Here is a 27,911-nt window from a genome sequence, read left to right as displayed (position 1 = left end):
GAGATTGGCAAGACATCTTATGGACTGGTGTCTCCTCCGCTTCTTGGCCCCTCCTGGATTTTCCCTGGGTTGGTTGTGGGCCCTTCACTGGTTCTGTGTTCTTTTGAAGCATCCTGAGGTGGGAGACTGAAGCAAAGGTGTTACGGTGCCCCGCCAAAGCAGGCAGTTTTAGTCGATGGCTTCCTTACGATTTCTTACGTTATTGATTAGATTCCTCTTTGCTAGTGTTCCTTGTAAACAAAGTCGCTCAGTCTGTATTCTTGTGTCTTGCTTCTTTGACTTAGTGTGAATTTTGAGTTTTATCCGTATTGTGGAGCCTCTCACTAATTTATTTTTATTATTTCTGAATTCAGAGTTTTAAGGGAGAGAGAGAGACATTAATCAAATAATCACCTAATTGAGTATTTAATAACAACAGCATTAAGTTAACCTAAGGAGAAGTACACGGGAAAATGCACTACATTGTTTGTTGACAATTCAATCAATACCATACGCTGGGGCATGCATCTGTTAATTAAGACTCAGCTTGTGGATATAAATGTTATTTAAAAGTATCACATTAGAATCGTATATCCTTACTTCACTTCCCTAATTTAAAAAAAATGTCATCTCAGTTGATGTTGGGAAGCATTGCTCACCTTCTCTTTACACTCAAGAGGGGAGAAATGTTCCGGGAGGCGCATGCGCCCCTCCTCCCAGCCTGGCCAGCAACAGGCTCCACAGTCACTGCCCGGACAGGCAGACTGCGAAACCGGCAGCCTCTCAGACGTGGCACCTCTTTTGCCTGCCCAATCCCGAGCGCCCCGCCAGTCACGTGCACACGGCACCGCGCAGGCCGGGCCCTGCCCACCGCCCGTGCCTTTCCGCACCCTTCGGTGAGCCCGGCAGCCCAGGCTACCGAAACACCTGCGCCGGCCCGGCTGCGCCTGCGCAGTGTGGCCGGTGGGCGGGACAGGGAATGCGGCGGCCGCGGAGCGAGGCTGCCCGCGGGCTAGGAGTCGGAGTTTTGCCGAGGGGCCGGTCGCCGGCCTCTCTCAGCCGCCGGAAGTGAGCTTCGCCGCTCCTTCCGTGCGGCCGGGGTCCTCGCCCGGCCCTCGGGCGCGCGGCGGTCGGCGGGGGTCCTCGGCGCGTGGCAGCCATGGACTCGGCGGCGCTGGAGCGGGACGCGGTGCAGTTCGCGCGGCTGGCGGTGCAGCGCGACCACGAGGGCCGCTACTCGGAGGCCGTGTTTTACTACAAGGTGGGCCGGGGACGGGTCCAGGTGCCGAGGGGACGGGCGCGCTCGGCGTGGCTGTCCCCCGTCCCGCTGTCCCTCTCGGGGCGGTGGCCGGGCTGAGGGGTCAGGCCTGCCCCCGCCCCAGGGTCCGGCCCGCGGCGGGCTTGGTCGCCGCTTTGGGGTCGGTCCTGGCCGGCGAGTCCCCAGCTGACCGCTCCTGAGGGCGGCGGCGGAGCTGGACTGTCAGCTCGCAGCTTCTCACCGTCACGGATGTACACGGAAACAGTGCTCACGGAAGAACGCAGAAAGTCAATCAAAAAAGAATAAAACATCACGTATCCTAGTATTTGACATCTACGTATCTTTGTTTTTCTACGCATGTGTGTGTACACACCTTTTTAAAAAAACAAACTTGGATCAGACTGTTGATACTTTTTAAAATCTGTTCTTTTCATTTGAACTTTTTAAAAATTTTGAATTTTTTTTAAAGTTTCATAGTATAAACTTGTTAATGATAGATGTACAGTATTCCATTATGTGGGTGTGCCATAGTTTATTTACAAACTCTTCTGGCCATTTTATGTTCATAATGGATCTTCAGCATCATAATACCCTTATAGCTAATGCTTTACACGTTTCTTTGATATTTCTTTTGGATAAATTACTGGGGCCAGAAATATTAAATCAGAGTAGGAGCTCACAGTCCACCGCCTGCTCCCCAATCCAGAGCATTTGCAAACACACCCCTCCGGTTCCCCGTGCAGATAGCTGTATCCTCTTGACATTGCCATCTTTTCTTTTAGAAAGGATTTGATAATACAGTAGTCGTAATTTTTCCCCATAGACCTATATGCTGTCAATAATGCGTGGTTTGCTTTTCTCAGATTAATATTTGATTGCCTTCATTTTATAATCTGTATTTAGAGACTTTGGGTATGTTTCAGAATCATTCTTTTTGGACTTTTTTTTGACATTTCATGACGGCGGTATTTCTTTAAAAGTAAAACTGTTTTATTAGTTTTCTGAAACAACTGACAAATGTTCATAGGTAAAAATAGTACCATATAAAATAGCTTTTTTAAAGCGAAAGAAAGTACTGTACAGTGCCTCTTGTTTTGCTGTAGGATTACATGCATGTTGTTATGAAGAATTTCTTTTCTTTGAGAGAATCAGAAAGTGGTTGCGTTTCTAGGAGCTATTTATGTAAACTGTATCAGATATTTAGTGTTTTCTGCCTTCATGCTGTTCTATTAGGGATTCCTTAATTGTTAATCACTTTCAGGTGTAAGCAAAATGAGCAAAATAAAGTTGATACCAACAATTTAAAAAATTAGTTTTAATATTTACATGTACAGTTACATTTTCCTCCCCTGAAATATCTGAATTGCAGAATATGAGGAAAACATATCTTTTCTACCCCCAATTTCCATTTGGATCAGAACTGTACTCTTCTTACTGATTTTGTAGGTTCAGGGAAACAAGTCCTGCTCCAATAACTGGATTCAAAAAGTGATGCTCAGTAGATGGGTTCTTTGGATCCAGATAACAAGGCGTGAGGTTCCTTGAAGTGCACACGCTTAGATTACTGCAGGGGAGGTGGTGGTACTTGGGAAAGTCTCTCTGTGGTTCTTGTGTGTGGTAGCGTTGGTCACCCTCCTGGAATGGTGATGGCGAAAATGGAGGATTTTCCTCGCCAGCACAGCCTAACTGGCTGAGGAAGTCATGGAATAACTGGAAGGCAAATCCAGGTTTTCTTAATTAAAATAAGTTTATTTCATACAACTGAAATCTGCCTTAAAATGTGTCCCCCTTTGACAATATTTTCTGTGGAGAAAAAGATTTTCTTTCCACTGTGAGATATTTAACCTTTATAATTTCTTATAATCTTTTATTGATATTTAATTTAATTGTATCGGATATTATCTGTTCTAATGCTTTCTAGACTCAATTCACCTTTTCACAGTACATAATTTCAAGTCTGACCTATTGCATAAAGAAAAAGGAAAACGGAGAACATATAAATCACAGTTATTCTAAGAAAATACTTATAATCAGCCCCTTCTATTTGACTTCATACATTTTCAACAGTAGGAGAAAGAGAGCATTGAGAACTGAAAAAAAGTAGTAAAGGAATATATAACTCATTTACTTTACGAAAAAAATTACTGGTATCATAAAGACATTCTTGTTTTCTCATTCATAGAAACCAATAGTTAGGAAGTGGTAAAGAAAATTCAAATTGTAATTGATCTGTTAGATTCCTTTGAATTCTTTTTTTTATTTTTAGGAAGCTGCACAAGCTTTAATTTATGCTGAGATGGCAGGATCAAGCCTAGAACATATTCAAGAAAAAATAAATGAGTATCTGGAAAGAGTGCAGGCTTTACATTCAGCAGGTTGGTAAAGGACCACTAACCATGTCACTGTATTTTTTTTTCTTCTGTCCCATCACATCTTACTTTTCCCCTGTGTTTCTCTTTCCTTTTCGTTTTCATCTTTGATTCTTGATCCTCACTTGGTTGCTGCTCATTTCTTTTTTGGTAATCACATCTTTGAAAATCATAATGTGGAAATATGTGATAAATCTGTGAAGAGGAACCTTAGAGGTGATATAGTCTGATATCCTAATTTCCCAGAGGATAGAGATGAACTATCTACATTCGAACAGTGTATCATTGGCAGAGCCAGTATTAGGACCCTGTTAAAATCTGCTTTTAAACATCTGTCACATGCCCTCTCCTGCTATTAAAATTAAATGACTCCTCCTCTTCAGTGTCTGAAGACTTCAACAGTGGGTTCACAGTCTTTACTATATCGATATCCTCAACCTCAAGACCTTAGCTAAACTCTTGTTTTAAACCATATCTTGGAAAAGAGACACGTAAACAGAGACCTGGAACAACCTGTAGTTATTTTTGCAAACGCTGTGAAACAAGTTCACAGGCTTAATGATCGCAGTTCTGTTAGAGGTAAGTGGTTCCTGGCGAAACCTGGTGTTCATGTGGTAGGAAAGAAAATGATCATCTATTGACATTTTGTTTTAGGAATGCATTCATGCCACTGAGGACTCTTTTTAACCCCTTTTTATCTGTGGCTGTGTAATAAAGCCACAAGCTTAGAGGAGTCTTATTCAGCATTCTCTGATGGACTTTGTGCTACTTTCTACCACTCATTCTGAATAGATATGAGCAGTTACAAGCTCATAGTTAGGATAAAGTAGATTTGATTGTTGGATTTCTCGTTATGACAGTCCCCTTACAGACATGACACTTTCCTTTAAGACAGTGCCCAGAAATTGCATGCATTGAAAAGTGGACTGCCTGTGTGTCAGGGCCTCACTTAATAGAAAGTTATACTGTTTCATGTATTCAAAATACCATGGAATTCAGAGGTACTTCATTTTCCCAGCTAAGTAAATGAAGTTTTTAAATTTATAAATGTGATGTTTATATGATACTCAGGCACAGAATGAGACAGCCCTAATCTCTTGAAGAATGAAAACTTGTCAGTGAAACAGAAGTAAAGTTCAAAAAGGATTTTTAAAGCATGATATACATTAAATGTTTTGCCGGTTTTTCGACCTACTTTGTTCAATAAATGGCATGTAATCTGTAGAGAATTAAATGGTTTACTTAATGATTATTTCAAGCAGGAGAGTCCTTTATCAAATAAAAATCTTGTTCAGAATCCCAATTTTTAAAACAGATAAAGTCTGCTGACAGTCAAGAGACTTTGAGAGATGGCTTGACTTTAGGGTTGGGGAAAGGTAACCCAGTTTGAAATTCAAGACTTGGAATGAAAAGATCTAAGTTGAGTCCCTACCCTTCCATTGTAGCTGTGAAACCTTAGGCTCGATAGTTATTCTCAAGTAGAATCGGTTTTGCCCCTCAGGAGACATTTGACATTGTCTGGAGAGATGTCTGGTGTTTATGCCGGGGTAGGGATGCAGTATACTACTAGCATCTGGTTGGGTAGAGGGCAGGGATAGTGCTGCAGGGAAAATCCTATAATGCATAGCACCATCCACAGCAAAGAATTATCCAGTCGAAAATGTCAGTAGTGCCAAGGCTGAGAATCCTTGAGCTAAATATGTTAACATTCATTTAATAAAAGGGATTAATACATACTTTAGAGAGGTGTTACCGAGGGTTACAGTTTTTAAAAGATCAGACACAATTTTGAGACAAACAAAATATAAAACTTTTTTAAAAAAAACAGTTTTATTGAGATGTAATTCACTACCATAACATTCAACTTTTTACAGTGTACAGTTCAGTGGTTTTTAGTGTATTCCCAGAGTTGTGCAACCATCACCGCTATCTAACTTCAGAACATTTTTGTCACCCTTAAAGAAACCTCTTAGCCATTAGTAGTCACTCCCCATTCCACACCCTAGGCCCTAGCAACCACTAATCTATTTTCTGTCTCCACTGATTTGCCTATTCTAGACATTTCATGTAAATGGAGTCATCAGTATGTGGTCTTTTGTGTCTGGCTTCTTTTATTTAGCATAATGTTTTCAGGGTTTATCCATTTTGTAGCATGTATCAGTGCTTCATTTCTTTTTATGGTTAATACACCATTGTATTAATATACCACATTTTATTTATCCATTCATCAGTTGGTGGATATTGGCTTGGTTCCACCTTTTGTCTATTATTAGTAATGCTGTCATGACCACTTGTGTCTAAGTTTTTGTGTGGACATATGTTTTCAGTTCTCTTGGATATATACCCACAAGTAGAACTGCTAGGTCATGTGGTAGCTTTTTTTTTTTTTTTTTTTTTTGTGGTACGCGGGCCTCTTACTGTTGTGGCCTCTCCCATTGCGGAGCACAGGCTCCGGACGCACAGGCTCAGTGACCATGGCTCATGGGCCCAGCCGCTCCACGGCATGTGGGATCTTCCCGGACCGGGGCACGAACCCGTGTCCCCTGCATCGGCAGGCGGACTCCAATGACTGCGCCACCAGGGAAGCCCCCATGTGGTAGCTTTATGTCTAACTTTTTGAGGAACTGCTAAAGTTTCCACAGTGGCTATACCGCTTTACAATTCTACCAGCAATATTCTATTTCCTTCACATCCTTATCAATACTTGTTATTTTCTGTCTTTTTTTATTTTAGCCATCCAGTGGGTATAAAATGGTATCTTATCGTGGATTTGATATGCACTTCCCTGATGGCAAATGATGTTGAGCATCTTTTCACGTGCCATTTGGCCATTGAATATCTGCTTTGGAGAAATGGCTATACAGATCCTTTGCCCATGGTATAAGTCAGGGTTCTCCAGAGAAATAGAACCAGTAGGATGTACATAAAGAGATTTATTATCAGGAATTGGTTCATGCAATTACGGAGACTAAGAGGTCCCACTATTTGCCCTCTGCAAGCTAGAGACTCACGAAAGCCAGTGGTGTGGTTCAGTCCAAGTCCAAAGGCCTGAGAAGCAGGGGACCTGATGGTGTGAGTTACAGTCCAAGGTCAGGAGAAGACCAATGTGTCAGCTCAAGCAGTCCTGCAGTGAGGGCAGATTCTCCCCCTCTGCCTTTTGTTCTCTTCAGGCCCACAGTGGATTAGATGATGCCCACCCAGACTGGGGAGGGCAGTCTGCTTTCAGTGTCAATGCAAATGCTACTTTCATTCAGAAACATCCTCACAGGCTACCCAGAAATCTTGTTTAGCCAAATAGCTGGGTAACCTGTGATCCAGTCAAGTTGACACAAGTTGATGACATCATCATCACACACATTTTAAATTGGGTTTGTCCTTTTATTGTTGAGTTGTAAGAGATCTTTATATATTCTAGATGCAGGTCTCTTATGGATACATATCTTTATATTAAAAACAAACAGAAGCACTTATTTCAAAGAGCAGTAAAAGTATAGCTTATTCTGGACCCAGATGAATAGGAAACAGCATGCATTTTATCATCAAGGCCTAGTATATAATTATTGTCTATACTGAATAAAAATTTAAATTACCTTAAAACATAATTGAGTTTCTTTCGATTTAGTCTTTTCCAAGTTTCAGTTTTGTTTTTTGTGCAGAGAACTCCTATGTTTTATTTTTTAAATGAAGAAAGTACTGGTAGGGACAGAGAAATTCAGGGGAAATTTTTTTAAGGATTTTTTTTGACCTTGCTAAGCTTTTTAAATGAAGGATTATAGAGTTTTGGTAAAGAATGTATTAAAATGGTATGTTGTTCCCTGGATACATATATAGGTATGTGGCTTTCTTCCTATGCTAGTTCTTCTGTGTGGCTTTTTTTTCCTATCCTAGTTCAGTCAAAGACTGCGGATCCTTTGAAATCAAAACATCAGTTGGACTTAGAGCGTGCCCATTTCCTTGTTACACAAGCTTTTGATGAAGATGAAAAAGGGAATGTTGAAGATGCTATAGAACTGTATACAGAAGCTGTAGATCTCTGTCTGAAAACCGTATGTATAATAGCTACAAGTTAAGTTTGGTGGAATTATGCTAAGAAATTTCTCCCCTTACTAGTGAGTTTTACTTAACAATTCCTTAAAGAAAAAAAATTATCCTGTTATTATACATGTAACTAAGTTACTCATTAAAAGATAGTGAAGAATAGAAAATTAATAATGGACTTTAACATCTTGTTAAAAATTTGACAGTATTGAGATTGAGTCCCTTGGCAATTGTTTTTTAAATTATAGGTACCATTTTTGACCTTTTTATACCCCTATAACTAAAATTAACTTATTATAGGAAGAATTCACCATCACAATCTGTGAATTTAAAATAAACTTCCTGGGGGAGGGATAAATTAGGAGTTTGGGATTAATAAATACACACTACTGTATTTAAAATAGATAAACAACAGAGATGTACTGTATAGCACAGGGAACTATACCCAATATCTTGTAATAACCTATAATGGGAAGGAATCTGAAAAAGAATAGATATATATGTATAAGTGAATCACTTTTTTGTATACCTGAAACTAACACAACATTGTACATACTTCAATTTTAAAAAAAAAGGGAAAAAACGACTTTGGTTCATCACACAAAAAAATAAAACTTCCCCCTTTTTTTCAGTTTCATACACTAAGAAATAAGTTAGTGGTTTGGGAGAGCTTTATTAATTTGCAGTGTAGAGTCTACATGTTGAGCGGTTTTTACTGCTTCCCAAGGAGCCCGGTGGGCCTGTTAGCTCTCCGGCGCATCTAGTGCGTAAGAGCAGCACATTGACAGGAGGATGTGACGTGGTAGAGAGTGGTGTTCTCAGCATTGTTCAGAGGGCTGGCTCTTTGTCCAAGGTCTTTTATTCAGAGGAACTATTTAGCCTCATTTCTGTAGTTACCTGAGACTACGGGTAAGTGCTGGGTTTTTTGTTTTTAATTATGTAAGTTTCAGTGCACAGTACAGCATTATAATTTGACATCTGTATGCACAGCAAAGTGATCACCACTGCAGGTCTGGTTACCTTCCATCCCCATACAGTTGACCCCCTTGGCCCATTTCACCCGTCCCCCAACCCCCTTCCCCTCTGGAAACCACTAATCTGTTCTCTGTACCTATAAGTTTGTTTTATTTTGTTTGTTTATTTGTTTTGTCTTTTAGACTCCACATATGAATGGAGGCATAAGGTGGTTGTCTTTCTCCTGCTGACTTATTTCACTTAGTACAGTAGCCCTGGTCTTCTGGGGTTCCTGCTGCCAGGCCTTCTGTGGCACTGTGATTATACGGTTGTGTTCCACTTACCACCTGTCCAAATTAAGTGGTGTTAGGGTTTACCTCAGTGACGAGTTTTCAACACAATTTAAATGATACCTTTAAGGACAAAAATAAAGTGTCTTGGTTTATTCTCTCATAATTTTAAGAAGTGTAATGTGCGTTGTAATTTTTTTTTTTTGCTTAGAAATATGGATCAGGCAAATTAATAATTATGCTTTGGAACATCTGTCTCTCTTTCTCTTTAAGTCTTATGAAACCGCTGATAAAACTCTGCAGAACAAACTGAAGCAGTTGGCACGACAGGCACTAGACAGGTGAGTTTTGGTCCCTTGAGTTCTTATCCGTGGATGGCAGCGTACTGTGTTACTTCAGTGCGACAGGTTTATCTGAATGTGTGGTGGAGCTCGTGGTAACAAACCTGAGATCCAGAGCAAAGTTGCCTTCTTCCTCTGAGAGAATTTACCTCTCTCTAGTTCCCTGCTGCTTTTTTCTACATGTCATTTTGGCTCATTAGATGGTGAACTCCTTAGGGGAACAGAGAGCATCTTATTCATCTCTGTGTCTTCACCCCTGCTTTAAACTCAAAAAATAACAACTCAGTCAAAAATATTTTATTTAGTTTTTGCTGTGTCTAAAACAAAAATGATTATGGTATTTGAAATGGTAGACTCCCTTCTGTTGTTGAATATCAGACTTCCAAAGAGAGAACTTGCAGAGCTACTACTAGAAATGGAGAAACTGAGAGTGAGCCAGCCATGCAGATGCCTCAAATGATACATGTGTGTAGCTCCCTGAAGTCTTTGCTCCAATGTCAACTTTTCAATAAGGCCTGCCATCACCATTCTGTTTAAAATTTAATCTCCTCCAGTCCTTTCATCCGGCTTCGTCTGTTCTAATATTCTTTCCTGTAACTCTTACTGTTTTCTAAGGTATATGAAATTTCCCAGTTTATCATATTTGTTATCAGTGTCTGTGTCCCTTCTAACCTCTGTCCCCCAAATATAAGCTCTTTGAGGACAGAGAATTTTGTCTTTGTTCAATGCTGAAACCAAGCACCTAGCAGAGGGCAGACATACAATATGTGCTCAGTAGATATTTGTTGAGAAATAATGAACGTATTTGCACAAAAGAATTATACCTCTTGTATAGACAAAGCATTATAGGCAAAGGAAAAGGGTGGAATGGCATTTATAGTTATAGCGTGAATTAATAAAATATCTCCTTTTGAGGCTCAGACTAGGTAGCTGTGCTACCCCCAGCCCTTCTTTTTTATTGAGGTGTAGCGGTTATCCCCCTTTTCATTACCATCAGCTAACATTTAGTCTGTTTCTCCAAATTCATGCAGTTATGGGCACTCGACACATAGCTATCTTCTCCATTTTTACTTCTTTCCCCAGTCAGAATCATAGATGGCTTTTATTACCTATGTGAGTAACCCATCTAGTACTCTCTGAGTGCATCCTCAGTGCAGGGGCATGGGTCAGTCACAGGCTCTTTTGAGGATCTCTTCTAAAGAATGGACACACTGTACGGAAAAGATAACTTAACATTTTATTTGCATATAATTTCAGAGTGTTAACAAGACTCCTAAATCTCATATAAGGACCTTAGATTAAGAACTTCTGTTTTTTAGATTGTTAGTTCTTTGACAGAATAAAGTCAAAATTCCCTTAAATACCATGTGAGGCCTTCCGTGATCCAGTCCCTGCCACTGGTCTCATCTCCTGCTGCCTCTCATTTGTACTGTTCACAGGGGCCCCGTCTATTCTTTTGAAATTACCTTAGCTTGTTACACGTTTGCTCATGCTGTTCTCCCTGCTTAGAACCCTTCCTTGCTCCCCAGGTGGATTCTTCTGCAGCTCAAATGTCAATTTGGAAAAATGTTCCCTGACTCACCCGCTTCCCATCAAGTCAGTAATTTCTACTGTGCATTCACTTGCATAGAGTACTTCCAGCCTCGCATCTCACTTTTGATGCAATTGTCTCTCTCCCCACAATACTAGGAGCACCTTGAGAGTAGGGTTTGTGTTTCATACATTATTGTATCCCCCTTACTTAGCGTAGGATCTGACATGCAATAAGTGCTCAATTAATGTTGTCAATAAAATGTTGTTTGCAAAAATACTTACCTTTGGGAGTAGCTTAAGTAGTGAACTGTTGACTAGTATGTAGGAATTTTATATACTAATTTTACATTAGGGATGCTTGACTGGTTCTTGAAGTAAATTTTATGTTCTGGAAAGCTTAAATGTGAGAAGAAAAACTAGAACGGTTTTTCTGTACCTCTCTCTATTGTAGAGCAGAAGCATTGAGTGAGCCTTTAACAAAGCCATCATGCAAAATCAAGGCAACGAATATTAAACCGAAGCCACCTCCAGTGAGAGCACATTTTCCACTAGGAACTAATCCCTTCCTTGAAAGACCTCAGCCATTTATAAGTCCACAGTCATGTGATGCACAAGGACAGAGATACACAGCAGAAGAAATAGAAGTTCTCAGGTAAATCAGTTTATGATTGGTTGTAATGAACAGTTTTGTTAACATAATCAATGCAGGTAATGTTACTCTCATTAGGTTTGCTGAGTCGTAGTCACATCTAATGTGTCGTGCTGTTATTATGTAATTATAAATTATGTTGTCACATAGTCACAACTTGAAATGGTTAAAATTTCTTCAATATATTTTAGTATTCTCATTTCCGCTAGATGTATTTTTTTCTGAAAATCTTAGCATTCTTCAAAATTGAATAATAACGGTTATGGGGCAAAGTAGAGCTACGGCAGACCATTCATCATCTCTTCCACCTTGTGACCAGAGCCCTAATTGTTACCTTGAAATAGCAGTCTAGGCCAGAGTCAGCAAAGGGCAGCCTTAAGCTATGAATGGTTTTTTTACATTTCCTTAAAGGGTTGCAAAAAAGAAAACAAAAAACCCCAGAATATGTGACAGAGACCTCACTGCAAAGCCAAAACTAGATACTGTCTGACCCTTTACCGAAAAAGTTTGCCAACACCTGGGCTGGGAAGCCCGCTCAGTGTCTGGAAGCAGCCTCAGGGGATATTAAAAATACAAAAGAACAGGCTGTGGAAATCCTTGATCGCTTTCTGAGCCAGTGCAGCTGCTCTTCACTTGGGCTTTGAAGGAGATCAGCCTGCTTGGAGCTGCGCGCATCATGAGGTTGCTCTTTCTAGTTTGCTGAAGTTGCGCTAGAAGGGCTCCTTCCTCTTTAGCAGCCACCTGAGGGCATTTTTCTCTCTTCCTGCTAAAGATTTTAATTCTCCTCCTACTAATCTGGCTCTCTTTGCCTAGAAAAAATGCATATGAACCAGCACAACACAAAGGAGGACAAGAAGAGTGGTTTTGGACCTGAGAGACAAGTTAGTGACAGTCCAGAACTTTGGCTACTCAGCATCCACATGCTCCCTTCTGCACACATTTGAAATTCGGCACTACTACAGAACCGCTCTATGTTTCTACCTAACAAGATGCAGCTGTCCTTCATACAAGTGAACAGCTCTCACCATCTCAAGATGAGGATACACAGATGTTGTGTTCATCACCCGCTGTATTAATTAGTCCTCCAATTCAGTCATTGTTGCATTGTATATTGTTACCTAGAGACTAAATTGTGAAGTTACCCTGCAACTCCTTCTAAATGAAAGGAGGGAAAGAAACAGAAGGAAATAGCTAATATATGCAAGTAAACATATAAACAAAACTGGAAGAGAACATGCAAAACTACTACAAGTCACATTTCTTAAATTTGTCAAGAGGCCATAACTGTTATCTGTGCCACTACCTTCTTCACTACCCATTCCTTAGTCTCATAACCAGAAAATATAAAGAACATATTTCCCAGAATTGTAAATGTTATGTTTTTTAAATCCCCAAATAACTAAGCAATTGCTTTCTCTCTTTGGGCTTAGGAAACAATTTGCATTGTGTCCTGGTGACACTTTCAGTACCTCTAGTGTAGCCCTATCTTGAGACAGTTGTTTTGTTGTAAAGGATGTTAGTCTTAAAAGAATAACTCTGGGGGCTTCCCTGGTGGCGCAGTGGTTAAGAATCTGCCTGCCAATGCAGGGGACACGGGTTCGAGCCCTGGTCTGGGAAGATCCCACATGCCGCGGAGCAACTAAGCCCGTGCGCCACAACTACTGAGCCTGCGCATCTGGAGCCTGTGCTCCGCAACAGGAGAGGCCGCGGCAGTGAGAGGCCCGCGCACCACAATGAAGAGTGGGCCCCGCTCGCCGCAACTGGAGAAAGCCCTCGCACAGAAACGAAGACCCAACACAACCATAAATAAATCAATCAATAAATAATAAATTTATAAAAAAAAAAAAGAATAACTCTGATTGAATTTAATTGGATTAGTTATTTTCTGGTATTCAACTATTTCGTGAAAATTTTGTTCAAATAAACTTATCAACATTACATGAGGTGGTGAGTTTAATTTTATTACAGTACCATAACTTGTCATTTGAATTTTAAGAAGTTTAAATAAAATTGGTAATTAAGGTAGACTTGAACACCTACTTTATATTTTTTCTTGTATTTTTTAGGACAACGTCAAAAATAAATGGTATGGAATACGTTCCTTTCATGAACATTGATCTGAGGGAACGTTTTGCTTACCCAATGCCTTTCTGGTAAGTAAGCACTACTGCAATGTTTACTTTCAAAATTATTTTGATTTTTCAGTACTTTTCCCATCCTCTGGAGTCCTATTAAATCCATAGCCTTGAAATTAAAATGCGTAATAAAAAAATTCGATTGGGAAAGAGGTGTGGCCGTGGGAAGGAGGTGTGGCAGCATCGTGAGAGTGTCTCCGACCCTTCCCTGGTGACGGGACGCGCGCGCACCTACTTTTGCCTAAGGTTATACTCATAGTGTCTGACACGGTACCTGGCACAAGGTAAGTAGTGGGTATATATCTGCCCAGTTGGTGTTGGATCACAGCAGAAAGGCAAGTGAGCAGAGATGTTGAATGGAAAGGTGGAATAGAATGACGGGGTTGTTGTTTACTAAGAAGATCCAATTCAAGAAAAGGGTTCATTATGAAAGTGTTAGCACAGCCTGCCAGGACAGTGGCAGCTTATGTCAAGAACCTTAAAACCATTGTTTGTTTCAGGACTCCCAGCTTCTAGCCTTCCCAAAGAAACTAAAATTCGGTCAAAGATGTATATAATAAGAGCATTTACCAAAGTGTCTGTTACAGCAGAAAATTATTGAAACAAAGTTGGTATCCAGAGATATGGGAATGATTAAATAATGGCATGGCCATATTATTATATTACATATTATGCTCTCCACAAAAAATAAGTCTGTAGAATATAGGGAAAACGCTTGCGATATATGAATTTTAAAAGATAGAAAATTATATATAACATCCAAATTTTATTTTTCTTTTCTTGTGTTTATAGATATATAGAAAAACGTGATGTTAAGTTATACATCAAAATGTTCACAGTGGTTATCTCTGAGCAGCAAAATTAGGTGATTTACTTTTTTAAACATTTTTATTTTTCAAAATTTCTGCAGTGAGCATGTTATATTGTATTTACTATCAGAAAGCATCAGGGAGTTGAATGCTTATTGTGTACAGAACATATAAAGACTATAAAGAACAAAAGAGCTGCTCTCTCATTTCTAGTGTTTTGCTCTTCTTGGATGGGCAGAAGTTAAACATCTCAAAGCCAGTAAGTTATCAGCATAACGTTTTCCTCAGGCACCCATGTGATGCTAGTGACTGATTTGGATCTAGGAATTGTTTATATCCAAGAAGCTTACAGCACTGAAGTTAAGGGCACAGAATCCAGACCCACGCTCTCCAGTGTCATATCCTGTGTGACACTGCAAGTTTTTTAATCTGTCTCAGATTTTAAAGTAATAATAGAATCCACCTCATGGTGTTACTGTGATGGTTAAATGAGTTAATAAAATATAAAGCACTTACAATGGTGCTTGTTCTGTAGCAAGCACTATATAATAAGGATTAACTATTAGAACATAATTATTGTGTTAAATACTAAGTTATATTACATAATTTGGCTATACATTTCACATACTTTAAAAATGTTTATACCCCTGTGCCCAGTGATTTCAGTTCAAGAAACCAATTCTAAAAAGTATTTACAGATCTAGTCGAATATTTATATAAAAGATACTCATCAATATTATAATGTGAATAATTCACATAATTATAATTCATATAATTATAATATGAAAATGTGAATCAGTTATTCTAGAATGTTCTTAAATGGTTATATCGAAGTAGAGATATAAACTTATAGTCTTTGTGTAACAGATTGAGATAAATCATATTATTAGTGCTCATACAACAGAATGTCCCTAAGAAGAATTTTGTACAATCATGAACAATCAAGTTTTCAAGAAATTAAGTAATGTGGGAAAATGCTTACAATGTAATGGAAACAAAAATATAACTGTACCAACTCCCTTAATTTAGGCATGGCACTTGTCAGAGTTGGGATTTTACATTGTGTGTGTGACCCCTTGCTCTGTGCTTGTCCCCCACACGGGACCATAAGCTGCATGAGGACAGAGAACGTGTGCCTGCACAGTGTCTGGCATGTGGCAGGTGCTCAGTGAATACTTACTGAGTTAATTAAATTTTAAGAAAAATCAAGTAAAATTAAATGCTCTAACTGGCAAGATTTTTCCTTTCTTGTTTTCTGGATTATTTTACAGTAAGAATAATCAGAAGAAAAAGTAACAGTAAACATTTTAAAATTCAGAGATAGCAGACTGATGGCTAAAAGCTCCGCAGTGTATGAATCTTTGGTTAGAAAGATTGGGTGACTAAATTTTTTTCTTTTCTGCTCATGTATTATAATAAACATTATATTTATAAAATATTTTTAAAGTTCTAAGAAATAAGCATTGAATTTGTTGATTTAGTGGTGACTTGAGAGAACAGATACTTAGGAGTCTTGGATTTACTGAATTCTGGTTTATATGGCAGGTTAGATTTGACTCAGCCTTATTTTTTCTCCTAAAAGTTTTATGCTAGCTGTCTTTAAATTCTTCTCAATTCACCCAGCTCACTGTCTGTTTAGTCAGGTCCTGATATTACACAGGTACCAAAATGTTGCCTAGAACACCAGTGGCTCTATGAAATGTGTGAGATGATCATCAAAAACGTTTGAGAAGTGTTATATACCATATTCTGCTCTAAGAGAGTTCCAGTAAACATTGGCTTATTAAAGGTTTAGAGATGTCCTTCCAATGAGAAAAACCAATACTTTAACGAGGAGTTTTCAGATCCCATCTGACCGCAAAACTCTCTTTCTCCTAATGTCTATCAACAGACTTAAAAAAAAAAAGTTATATTTTTTCAGTTTGCATATCATACAACTTATATTATCCCAGAAATCTTTTGAAACCCAAAGATTTGTTGCCCTTGCTCTAGAAGCAGTTTGAAGAAAGGTAGATTTTTAAAATTTTGTGCTGTACGTCAATTTTGCAGAAATATTACACAGTATATTCCTTACACAGTGTGAGTAGAGGGTAATGGGTAAGATGGTGGATTTGGCACCAGGGACCTGGATTCACATACCCTTTCTTCTACTTCTTAGCTCTTCGACATTGCAAGTCATTTAATCACTTAAAGCTTTTTTCAGAAAATTTGCTTTAATAGAATTGTTTTGAAGATTAAATGAATTATGTATGTAAAATACTTTTGTGTGATGCCTGGCACATGTTTATTACTCAGTAATTAGATACTCTCATTATTAGCCTTACAGAGAAGACTTTGTCAAGAGCCAGCATAAAAATCTGTAGCTTCCTCGGTCTTTTTGAATGAATCAAATTGTATTGTTGTTAATGGCTCCATTTTACTGAAACTGAATTTCTTGAATATAACCATGCTAAATTAAGCTCTTAAAGTATATTCTTAAAATAAATATAAAAGAGTTTAGGGGGCTTCCCTGGTGGCGCAGTGGTTGAGAGTCTGCCTGCCGAGGCAGGGGACACGGGTTCGTGCCCCGGTGTGGGAAGATCCCACATGCCGCGGAGTAGCTGGGCCCGTGAGCCATGGCTGCTGAGCCTGCGCGTCCGGAGCCTGTGCTCCGCAACGGGAGAGGCCACAACAGTGAGAGGCCCGCGTACCGCAAAAAAAAAAAAAAAAAAAGAGTTTAGGTTGCTCTTCTGTTTTCAGTTATCTATGTACATTTTTTTTTAATTGAAAAGGATAATCAGATTGGATTCAAGGTTAAATGTAAAGAGCCAGATTTGACCAGGGGGCTTTTTAGGATTATATAGTTTAGCTGTGATCACTGTACCAAAAAAAATTCTCTAGGAAATTTAATTTTGCTCGAGTCATCTTTTAAGATTAATTTTATCATTATTATTTAATTTTTGTTATCACCTCAGTGATCGATGTGGCAAGCTACCGTTATCACCTAAACAAAAAGCTACATTTTCTAAATGGGTACGACCAGAAGACCTCACCAACAATCCTACAATGATTTATACTGTGTCTAGTTTCAGCATAAAGCAGGTAAACTTTTACTTTGTATTCGTTTATATGAAAAGCCAACATTTTAAAGTAATTTTAATATGCATTTGCCGTTTTTTCTTAGATTTTTATTATATATTTAGATGCATTAGTATAATTGGAAAAATTATTCATCCTGCATACTTTGACTTAGACATACTGAGATGTGATTACTGTTGAACAATTACAGATTTTTATATACATCCTATTTATTGATATGTGCTTGTGGATGAGAAAGTTGAGAATCTGAATTTCACCTTTGATAAGAGAATAGATAGGAAAGATAGAAAGGTATTGGGCTTATTTAAAACACTTCAGTGGTAGAACAACTCTGTGACTTTATTGTAAAGTTTATTAATGACATTTGAGCATTGAAGTCACAGATGTTTTCCACATGAGTATAAAAATAATGGTCCTGAAATACTCTGATTCAAGTCTTTTGATGTGCATATTCATTTTAATTGGTCATATTATAGTAAACCAACTTTTTAAAAATGCCCGTAATTTTTTGTCATTAAAAAGAGTGTGATTCAGTTGAGTATGCTTTTTATCCATATTTAATTATTCTAAATTAACTTAATTGAAATACTTTGTTTTTCCTAGGACTTGTTGGAACAAAACATGTGTTAGTTGGTGCTATGGCATTTCTATTTATTATTTTCCTGTTCAAGCAACAGTCAAGATATTTAGTGTAAAAAGTTAGGCTCTAGATGCAATGCTTAAATATTGCGGTAATGTTGAAATTGCATGAATAAATGAATGTATTAATAAATTCTTATTAACAGACAATAGTATCAGATTGTTCGTTTGTGGCATCACTGGCTATCAGTGCAGCTTATGAAAGACGATTTAATAAGAAGTTGATTACCAGGTAAAATTTTATATTTGTCCCTTTAGCCCTTTTCATAGGATTGTCTCTTAACTAGAAATTAAAAGCTTGGGCTTTATCTGCACAGAAAGTGAGGAGGGCATATCACTTAGAATATTATGGCCCTTGTGTGTCAAGCAGATGGTTTGTGAGTATGGAAAGATTTGTTAAGACAGTCTAAGAACATATGCACATATAGTTAGAATAATATAAATGAAATAAATATGTTTTGAAATAAATGAAATTGGTCAAATTAAAATCATATTATATTTATAATTGTACTGTACTATATAGTAGCCATAAGCCATATGTGGATATTACATACTTAAAATGGGCTAGTCTGAATTCAGATAGGCTATAAGTGTAAAATGGATCAGATTTTGAAAACTTAGCGCCAAAAAATGTCTCTTGGGAAATATCTCAAATTTTTATATTTATTATTTATTGAAATCATAACATTTTTGATATATTGGGTTAAATAAGACTTTAAAATATAACGTATGAAATATAAAATAACATTTTTGTTGGCTAAAACTGCTTTAGAATGTACTGAAATGGTACTGGGAAATACTTTTTCTTTCAATTTTTAAGTTTTATTACCTTAAAATTATTCATTGTAAAAATTAAGCATTATAATTTTTTTGTACAACTCTTCCCGAGTGGTTTTTGTTAAGCCCTGAAAGTACAAAGATGAATTAGATACAGACCTTAGTTTCAAGCCGTTTGCCATTGGTTAAACAGACCGTGTAAGTAAATAATGTTCAGTTTGTGAAAGAAAATTGATACTGATAGTTTCTACAGGTTTCTTACTAGATAATTTTGTGTACTTTATCAGAGTTCTGCTAACTTTATCTCTGTCAGAGTTATAATTTCCTTAGTTGTGGTTAATTGAAATGGTCTTCTCTTTATGTCTTGGGGACAAAAGTAGATTACTTTAACTGGCTTAAAATATATCCACTTAATAGAAATTTATTATATAATTAAAAACTGAGCATTTTTCAGAATATTGTAAAATGTATGCTCTGTATGATTGCATAAGGTATTTTCTTCATTTATTTATATTGAATAAGCACTTTGACTAGGGTAAAATTCTTTTTCTGTTACAGGCCTATTATAGACAAATATTCTTATTTTTTTTAATAAAATCTCTAAGACAATAGCATATGTTTAAATAAAATGTAATATTCTACATAGTAGTTTATATTGAAAATTAATGTTGGTATTTCACTCTTTCTTTTCCTTATTAAAGCATAATTTACCCTCAGAATAAGGATGGTGAGCCAGAGTACAACCCATGTGGAAAGTATATGGTAAAACTTCACCTCAATGGTGTCCCTAGAAAGGTGAATGTTTCTCCCATATCAGCCCCTTCTCTCTTCCCCACCTTTGGCTCTTGAGTAGAATCATTAAGAAATGTTATTTGTATAAACATTTTAAAAGTCAGTTTAGTTGATTTTGACTCTGTGATATTATACATATTTCTACAATAAGATCATCAGTAGTAATTAAAAATAAAAATCATGACAAGCATAAAGTCTTTTAAAAAAATGGGTTTGGGAAAATTTACAGAAAGTTCCCAGAAGTGACATTGAGCTAATGATTGCTAATGCTTAAAATGAATTTAAATCTGATGGTTGTTAATTATCTTTTTGATTAAAAGGATATCAGACATACTAAGTCTGTTAGGTCAGAACAATTTAAGTGTATAGTCATAAATTGAGATGTAAGATACCTTTAATATTGTTTTCCTTTGTGAAATATATACATAGTTTTTAATTGCACATCTTGGGACTTCCCTGGTGGCGCGGTGATTAAGAATCCACCTGCCAGTGCAGGGGACACAGGTTCGATCCCTGGTCCGGGAAGATCCCACATGCTGTGGAGCACCTGGGCCCCTGTGCCACAACTACTGAGCCTGTGCTTTAGAGCCCGCAAGCCACAACTACTGAGCCCGTGTGCCACAACTACTGAAGCCCGCGCGCCTTGAGCCTGTGCTGCACAACAAGAGGAGCCACAGCGATGAGAAGCCCATGCACCGCAACAAGAGTAGCCCCCGCTCGCTGCAACTAGAGAAAGCCCACACACAACAATGGAGACCCAATGCAGCCCAAAATAAATAAATAAATAAATAAATAAATTTCACATCTTTAATTTCTTTAAGGATTCCGAACCATGTTGTAAGGGCCTTGTGTTGTTAGGATTCTCTAGCACCTGTCGACTCATGGAAGTCCAGGGATCAACATTAGCATCACCTGGGAATTTGTTAGAATCGCAGAATTTAGGCCTCATCCTGGACCTGCTGAATCAGAATATGCATTTAAACAAGATCCCCTAGTGATTCCCGTGTGAGAAGCCGAGAAGTTGCTCTGTAGTTGAATGATAATCAGACTGTATTGTGCACAGGATCACCTGGAGAGCTTGTTAAAAAAGATTGCTGGGCCCCATCCCTGAAGTGTCTGATTCAGTAGGTCTGCGGAGGAGGCCAGAATTTGAATATCTGACGGGTTCCTAGGCAATGATGATGCTGATACTGTTGTCTGAGAACACCCTTTCAGAACCACTGCTCTAGCTGATTTCTTAAAAACTAAACAAAATGATTGTGGATGTGGTTTTTCTGAACTATAATTTTAAGATAACCTCTTGTTTAAAGAATCTTTCAAAATGCAGTTGCATAGTTCTTCTGTTAATATTAGATCAAAATTCTTCTTACCCTCTTGTTTCCCAAATCACTATAATGTGAATTAGAAGCCGTATCTTTGTGGTGATTACTTCTATATTTCTGTATTATTTAAATGTATTTTTTAGCCATAATATTTTACAACTAAACACAGCATGAATCTTTCTGCAGGTTTAGGTTAATATTGTTATTTAGCTTAATAGTGAGGAGCCCTTTTGTAATTATTTTAGATATAGTATACATTTCTAGAATTTCTAACAATTTTGCTGGTGGATCCATAACATTTAACCAACCAATTGGCTCCAAGTTAATACCTGACAGGGAGATGAACTTGTCAACCTGAAGAAAGACATCACAAAACATTTTATAATTGATCAGATTCTAGAAATATGAAACTATCATTACCTTAACAATAGGCATAGCATGCCTTTTATTTTATCAGTATGAAAGGTGTGGAGGGGTTTTTTTTTTTCTTTTTCTTTTTTTATTAGTTTCTGCTTTATAACAAAGTGAATCAGTCATACATATACATCTGTTCCCACGTCCCTTCCCTCATGCATCTCCCTCCCTCCCACCCTCCCCATCCCACCCCTCCAGGCGGTCACAAAGCACCGAGCTGATCTCCCTGTGCTCTGCGGCTGCTTCCCACTATCTATCTACCTTACGTTTCGTACTGTATATATGTCCATGCCTCTCTTTCGCTTTGTCACAGCTTACCCTTCCCCCTCCCCATATCCTCAAGTCCATTCTCAAGTAGGTCTGTGTCTTTATTCCCGTTTTACCCCTAGGTTCTTCATGACTATTTTTTTTTTAATTCCATATGTATGTGTTAGCATACGGTATTTGTCTTTCTCTTTCTGACTTACTTCACTCTGTATGACAGACTCTAGGTCTATCCACCTCATTACAAATAGCTCAGTTTCGTTTCTTTTTATGGCTGAGTAATATTCCATTGTATATATGTGCCACATCTTCTTTATCCATTCATCCGATGATGGACACTTAGGTTGTTTCCAGCTCTGGGCTATTGTGAATAGAGCTGCAATGAACATTTTGGTACATGTCTCTTTTTGAATTATGGTTTTCTCAGGGTATATGCCTAGTAGTGGGATTGCTGGGTCATATGGTAGTTCTATTTTTAGTTTTTTAAGGAACCTGTGGAGGTTTTTTGATAGGAAGGATTTTAAGATATTTTGTACCACCTAAGGAAATTAATGTTCTCTTTCTCTAGGTGATAATTGATGACCAGTTACCTGTGGATCATAAGGGAGAATTACTCTGTTCTTATTCTAACAACAAAAGTGAATTATGGGTTTCTCTCATAGAAAAAGCATACATGAAAGTCATGGGAGGATATGATTTCCCAGGATCCAATTCAGTAAGTAATAAGATGATCCAGGCACAGACTTTTGCTATCTGATAAGACTATTTTAAGTTCGAAAGATTGTAGATGATATATTTGGTTTAAATGAAAACATTATCAACCCCTGAAAAATGTTGATCAATCACCTTATCATGGGAGTACATATTTTCTTTTGTAAAGTTATTTGCACATTGTATAGATTGGGTGTTCAGGAAAGCCTAAAGTGTATGTGTCTACTGTTCTGGTGGGATATATGGCCAGTTAAATACAGTGTACCTTTCCAGAGAAGCCTCTGCAGATCAAAGGGATATATCATATTGTCATCCTTGTTTTTTTGTTTTGTTTTTTGTGGTACGCGGGCCTCTCACTGCTGTGGCCTCTCTCGTTGCGGAGCACAGGCTCCGGATGCGCAGGCCCAGCGGCCATGGCCCACGGGCCCAGCCGCTCCGCGGCACGTGGGATCCTCCCAGACCGGGGCACGAACCCCCGTCCCCTGCATCGGCAGGCGGACTCCCAACCACTGCGCCACCAGGGAAGCCCCCATATTGTCATCCTTGTATTTTTTTTTGATTTGTAAATTCAGGTTCAAGGAGTTTGGAGTTAGTTTTTCCCAACCTTAACACAACTTAACCTGTAAAATCAAGGTATGTGCCAGTGTCCTTTAGTTGTAAACCACCGGCCTTATGCCAGAAATTATTCAGACTAGCATGACTTTGAATTGTAACACTAATCAGCCTGTTGCCTTAGAAAGGTATTTACCCTTTCTTAGCCTCTTTGCTTGTCTGTGATATGAGGATAATACTCACCTCTCAAGAACTGTAAAGATTAAATGAAGTAATATATGCAAATCACCCATTATTCATACCTGGTTAGTATCCTTGCCTAGTACCCAGCCTCCTTCATCCTTCTGGTTCTTATAATGCTAGTCAAAGAATGTATAGTTCATAGTTAAAGGTAATAGGATGTTAAAATTTCTTCCCAGCCTCCATGTTCAGTTGCTCTGTCCTTCAAATATTTTTAGTTTAGCTTTTTAATCCATTGCCTGTTGATTTACCCAGTCTGCTTAAAGAGAGAAGGAATGAGCATATATGTAAAATGTTAGGAAAGGTGACTGCCATATTGTAAAAACTCAGTAAATGGTGAGCGACTGTCATCATCATCATCAAAGCAGGTTTTTCTGTTAAACGTTTTGAGTTTTCATCATATTTATCAGTAAAGCAATTCTTTGAATTCAGGAAAAGCAGCACAGATTGTAAGAAGAGAGGCTTGTGCTTAAATCCAGGTAGGAATTTGAGTTAAATTTGAGTTAAATAAGAGATTTAGATTTAGGTAGAGAACAACTTAACTACCTTCTGATTTATTTCTATCAGAATCATCAGATCAATGAGATTTAATAGCTACCCTGGGGATTCATTTATGAGCTTGAAAACCACGTTGACAGTCCTGTGTTTATGTTGCAGAATATTGATCTTCACGCACTGACTGGATGGATACCAGAAAGGATCGCCATGCATTCAGACAGCCAGACTTTCAGTAAGGATAATTCTTTCCGAATGCTTTATCAAAGGTAAACATTTCTCTGTCTCTGTCTTTTGTACTAAAAGAGGCTATTTAGAAACTTCATGTTGGGACTTCCCTGGAGGTGCAGTGGTTAAGAATCTGCCTGCCAATGCAGGGGGCACGGGTTCGAGCCCTGGTCCGGGAATATTCCACATGCCTCAGAGCAACTAAGCCCGTGCGTCACAACTGCTGAGCCTGCGCTCTAGAGCCCACAAGCCACAACTACTGAAGCCCGCACGCCTAGAGCCCGTGCTCCGCAAAAGAAAAGCCACCGCAATGAGAAGCCCACACACCGCAACCAAGGGTAGCCCCCGCTCACCGCAACTAGAAAAACTCTGCACGCAGCAACAAAGACCCAACGCAGCCAAAAATAAAAAAAAAATAAATAAATTTATTAAAAAGTTAAAAAAAATAAAACCTTCATGTCTTATTTAGAATGGATATTGCAGAGGCTGTCATTTTCAGTTATTAGGGAAGTTGTGTTTTTAAAATAGACTTCACTTTATGCACTCGCTCCAGCCAGCCTTCAAGTCATCCTCACTGATACTTAACAGTTAATCCAGATGGTAGATAATCCAAACATTTGAATCTAGAATATGTAATTTTGTACTTCCTGAGTACTTACCAATTTGAGGGAAGGTGGGAAGAGAGAAGGGTGAGAACATAAAGAGGAAGATAGCTTAAGCCTTAAATGGATAATCCACATGAAGAACTGGAAAACTGTCTGTACAATAATACACATTCAGTACTGAAACCAGAAATCTCACTGATTTGATAAATAAAAGGATGTGGCTTTGGGAAAAATACATTTGGTATTTCACATCTTCACCTTTATTTGTAAATCATTTGAAAATGTAGCATTTATTTGCCTTCATTGATAGGTTTCTACCTGAGAATTAAGTTGTCTAAAACTGGGAGGGAAAAGAAAGAAATGTGATAGTTTTTCTGATTTGCTGTAAAATAGAAATGTACTTGTTACAAGTTCTCTGGGGGCTGTTGGGAATAGCCCATTTTAGAAAAGTTTTCCAGTTTGTGGAGATTTTCATGTAAACCCTGAGGCTAAAGGAAAGATGGTGTGATCTGAGAGTACAGATGTGTTTTCCTTTGATCATTGGTCTGTTGGGTCCATTCCAGGTTTCACAAAGGGGACGTCCTCATCACCGCATCCACTGGAGTGATGACTGAAGCTGAAGGCGAGAGGTGGGGCCTGGTTCCCACACACGCATACGCCGTGTTGGACATCAGAGAGTTCAAGGTTTTGCCTTACATTTGTTTCCCTTGTTTTTCTTGTGTGCTAGTAAGACATTGCAAGGACTCCAAGTGATACATGAGCCTTTTAAATACTGACAAATCAAGGTTTAGGCCAAGTTTTAAAATCATTCCACCTACTACATTAAACAGCTTGACCTCTACCATTGGAAATTATGAATAAAAAGATGGGAAATGTAATGACAGTAGCAGCACAGATATTGATGACAGAACAGGAACATTGTATGCCTCTTTTTTTCCCCCATGAAAGTAGCAGGGTCAAAGTGAAAACATGTCCCTCAAGGTTCTGGGCTGTCTGTTGGCATTGGGGGTCAATCGCAGTGTCAGGCTATAGCGCATAGTAGACATTCAGCGAAGAGCTGTGCACGGACGAAAAATAAGAGGATACCTATGAATAGGAAACATGCCCGTGGGTTTGCAGGTGTTTTCCTAACAGTCCTTGCATGCTGTGAGGCTTTTTTCAGACCCTTTTTCTGTGTGGGGGTATTGGCATGGTTGACTTCATTACTTCTCATGTTATTGATTAGTTATTTTTCACTGAAAAATCTGTTCTATGGATTAGAAGATACAAAAATTATTAAGGAAGGACTCTTTTTCCTTGATGGTATAGAAACTAAGCTGTCTAGTTACTGGAAAGTTTAACTAGCAGTGTATTCCAGTTTCTTCTGTTTAAACTTATAGAAAGAAGTAGTGATTAATCAGCAAGAACAGAGTACTACTGTGTATTAATTCGTCTGATTTTCTTATGTGGCACATGGAACTGTATGAATTACAAAGGCAATTGGGACCTGCTGCAACATTTAAAAATTTATAGTCTTGGGCTTCCCTGGTGGCGCAGTGGTTGAGAGTCCGCCTGCCAGTGCAGGGGATGCGAGTTCGTGCCCTGGTCCGGGAAGATCCCACATGCCGTGGAGCGGCTGGGCCGGTGAGCCATGGCCGCTGGGCCTGCGCATCCGGAGCCTGTGCTCCGCAACGGGAGAGGCCATGATGGTGGGAGGCCCGTGTACTGCAAAAAAAAAAAAAAAAAAAATTTATAGTCTCCAAGCTTTCTAAATCTGCCCCTATTGTGGTGCCTCCAAACATTCTGTGTAGAATTGTCTCTTCCTTTTATTTATTTATTTATTTATTTATTTATTTAATTTAAGTATTTTTTTTATTAGTTTCTGCTTTATAACAAAGTGAATCAGTCATACATATACATCTGTTCCCACATCCTTTCCCTCTTGCGTCTCCCTCCCTCCCACCCTCCCTATCCCACCCCTCCAGGCGGTCACAAAGCACCGAGCTGATCTCCCTGTGCTATGCGGCTGCTTCCCACTATCTATCTACCTTAAGTTTGGTACTGTATATATGTCCATGCCTCTCTTTCGCAAAAAAAAAAAAAAAAAAAAAAAAAAAATTTATAGTCTCCAAGCTTTCTAAATCTGCCCCCATTGTGGTGCCTCCAAACATTCTGTGTAGAATTGTCTCTTCCTTTTAAAGTGGCATAAATATTGACTACATAAAGCAAAAAATATAAAAATTTATATGGAATTGAATAAGCTGAGAGGTTTGTGTTTGTTTCAGGATTGTAGTTTGCCACAAACACCAATTAAAACATTGGGAATAACAGTTGCTATTATTTAGTAACAATTTTATTGTTAGAACATCCTTTGAGATAGGTGTTAATGAATGTGTCTGGTAAGAGATTTAAATTTAGATAATGAAACAGTCAATATGAAAGTAAGCTTGAATGTGAGGAAAATTTCTGTAAAGATGTATCATTTACTTCAAGTAATAAGACTATTATGATTGTTCAAGGGAAACTAGAAAAACAACATATTTAAAAGAAAAATAGGTACCTGTGGTTTGACTTGAAAACAAAACATTAAAAAGTTGTTAAATTTCAGTAAAGTAAACATTTCAAATAATAGCCTTGTTAAAAATCAGTTAACATTGTTTACACAGTATCAATCCCATGTGTCAGTTATTCTGTAATGATTAAGGCTGCTTGTTTTTTATTTTTTTATACATTTTATTTTTTATTTTAAATTGAGGTATGATAGATGTACAATACTGCATTAGATCCAGGTGCACAGAATAGTGATGCGATATTTCTACGTGTTATAAAATAATCACCACAATAAGTCACCATCTGTCACCATACAAAGTTATTACAATATTATTGACTGTATTCCCAGTGCTGAACATTTCATCCCCATGACTCATTTATTTTGTAGCTGGAAGTTTCTGCCTCTTAATCTCCCTCGCTTATTTTACTCATCCCCCTCAGCCCATTCCCTTCTGGCAACCGCCTGTTTTTTCTCTGTATCTATGAGTCTGTTTCTGTTTTGTTATGTTTGTTCATTTGTTTTGTTGTTTAGATTCCACACATAAGTGAAATCATATGGTATTTATCTTTCTCTAACATTGCACTTAGCATAATACCCTTTAGGTCCATCCATGTAGTTGCAAATGGCAAGAATTCATTCTTTTTTATGGCTAACATTCCACTGTATATATGTATACCAAATTTCTTTATCCATTCATCCATCAATGGACACGTAAGTTGTTTCCATATCTTGGCTCTTGTATATGATGATGCGGTGAATATTGGTGTGGGTATGTCTTTTTTGGATTAGTGTTTTTGTTTTCTGTGGACAGATACCCAGAAGTGAAATTACTTGATCATATGACAGTTCTATTTTTAATTTTTTGAAGAATCTCCATACTGTTTTCATAATGGCTGGACCCAATTTACA

General features: G+C 38.2%; 1 protein-coding gene across 6 annotated transcripts in view; it reads left to right on the top strand.

Annotated features, from left to right (window-relative positions):
• Positions 1–1,138: 1,138 nt before the first annotated feature.
• CAPN7 (calpain 7) overlaps positions 1,139–27,911 on the top strand; it is a gene marked incomplete at both ends in the record, with an annotated part of 38,061 nt that continues 11,288 nt past the window's right edge. For 4 of the 6 annotated variants that reach the window (XM_079705127.1, XM_079705126.1, XM_079705124.1 and 1 more), the window contains 12 exons: positions 1,139–1,240; positions 3,504–3,612; positions 7,495–7,652; positions 9,162–9,229; positions 11,214–11,414; positions 13,478–13,564; positions 17,310–17,436; positions 18,219–18,304; positions 19,551–19,644; positions 22,210–22,356; positions 23,802–23,908; positions 25,036–25,156. In XM_079705127.1, the coding sequence (XP_079561253.1) occupies positions 1,139–1,240; positions 3,504–3,612; positions 7,495–7,652; positions 9,162–9,229; positions 11,214–11,414; positions 13,478–13,564; positions 17,310–17,436; positions 18,219–18,304; positions 19,551–19,644; positions 22,210–22,356; positions 23,802–23,908; positions 25,036–25,156 (1,407 nt within the window). The remainder of the gene's footprint in view (positions 1,241–3,503; positions 3,613–7,494; positions 7,653–9,161; positions 9,230–11,213; positions 11,415–13,477; positions 13,565–17,309; positions 17,437–18,218; positions 18,305–19,550; positions 19,645–22,209; positions 22,357–23,801; positions 23,909–25,035; positions 25,157–27,911) is intronic. The other 2 variants (XM_079705128.1, XM_079705125.1) reach the window with 2 other exon arrangements.

Source organism: Hyperoodon ampullatus (genome assembly GCF_949752795.1).
Source record: "Hyperoodon ampullatus genome assembly, chromosome: 5".
NCBI lineage: Eukaryota > Metazoa > Chordata > Mammalia > Artiodactyla > Ziphiidae > Hyperoodon > Hyperoodon ampullatus.
Note: the sequence above shows the minus strand (reverse complement) of the source record. Positions and strands in the feature narration are given on the sequence as shown.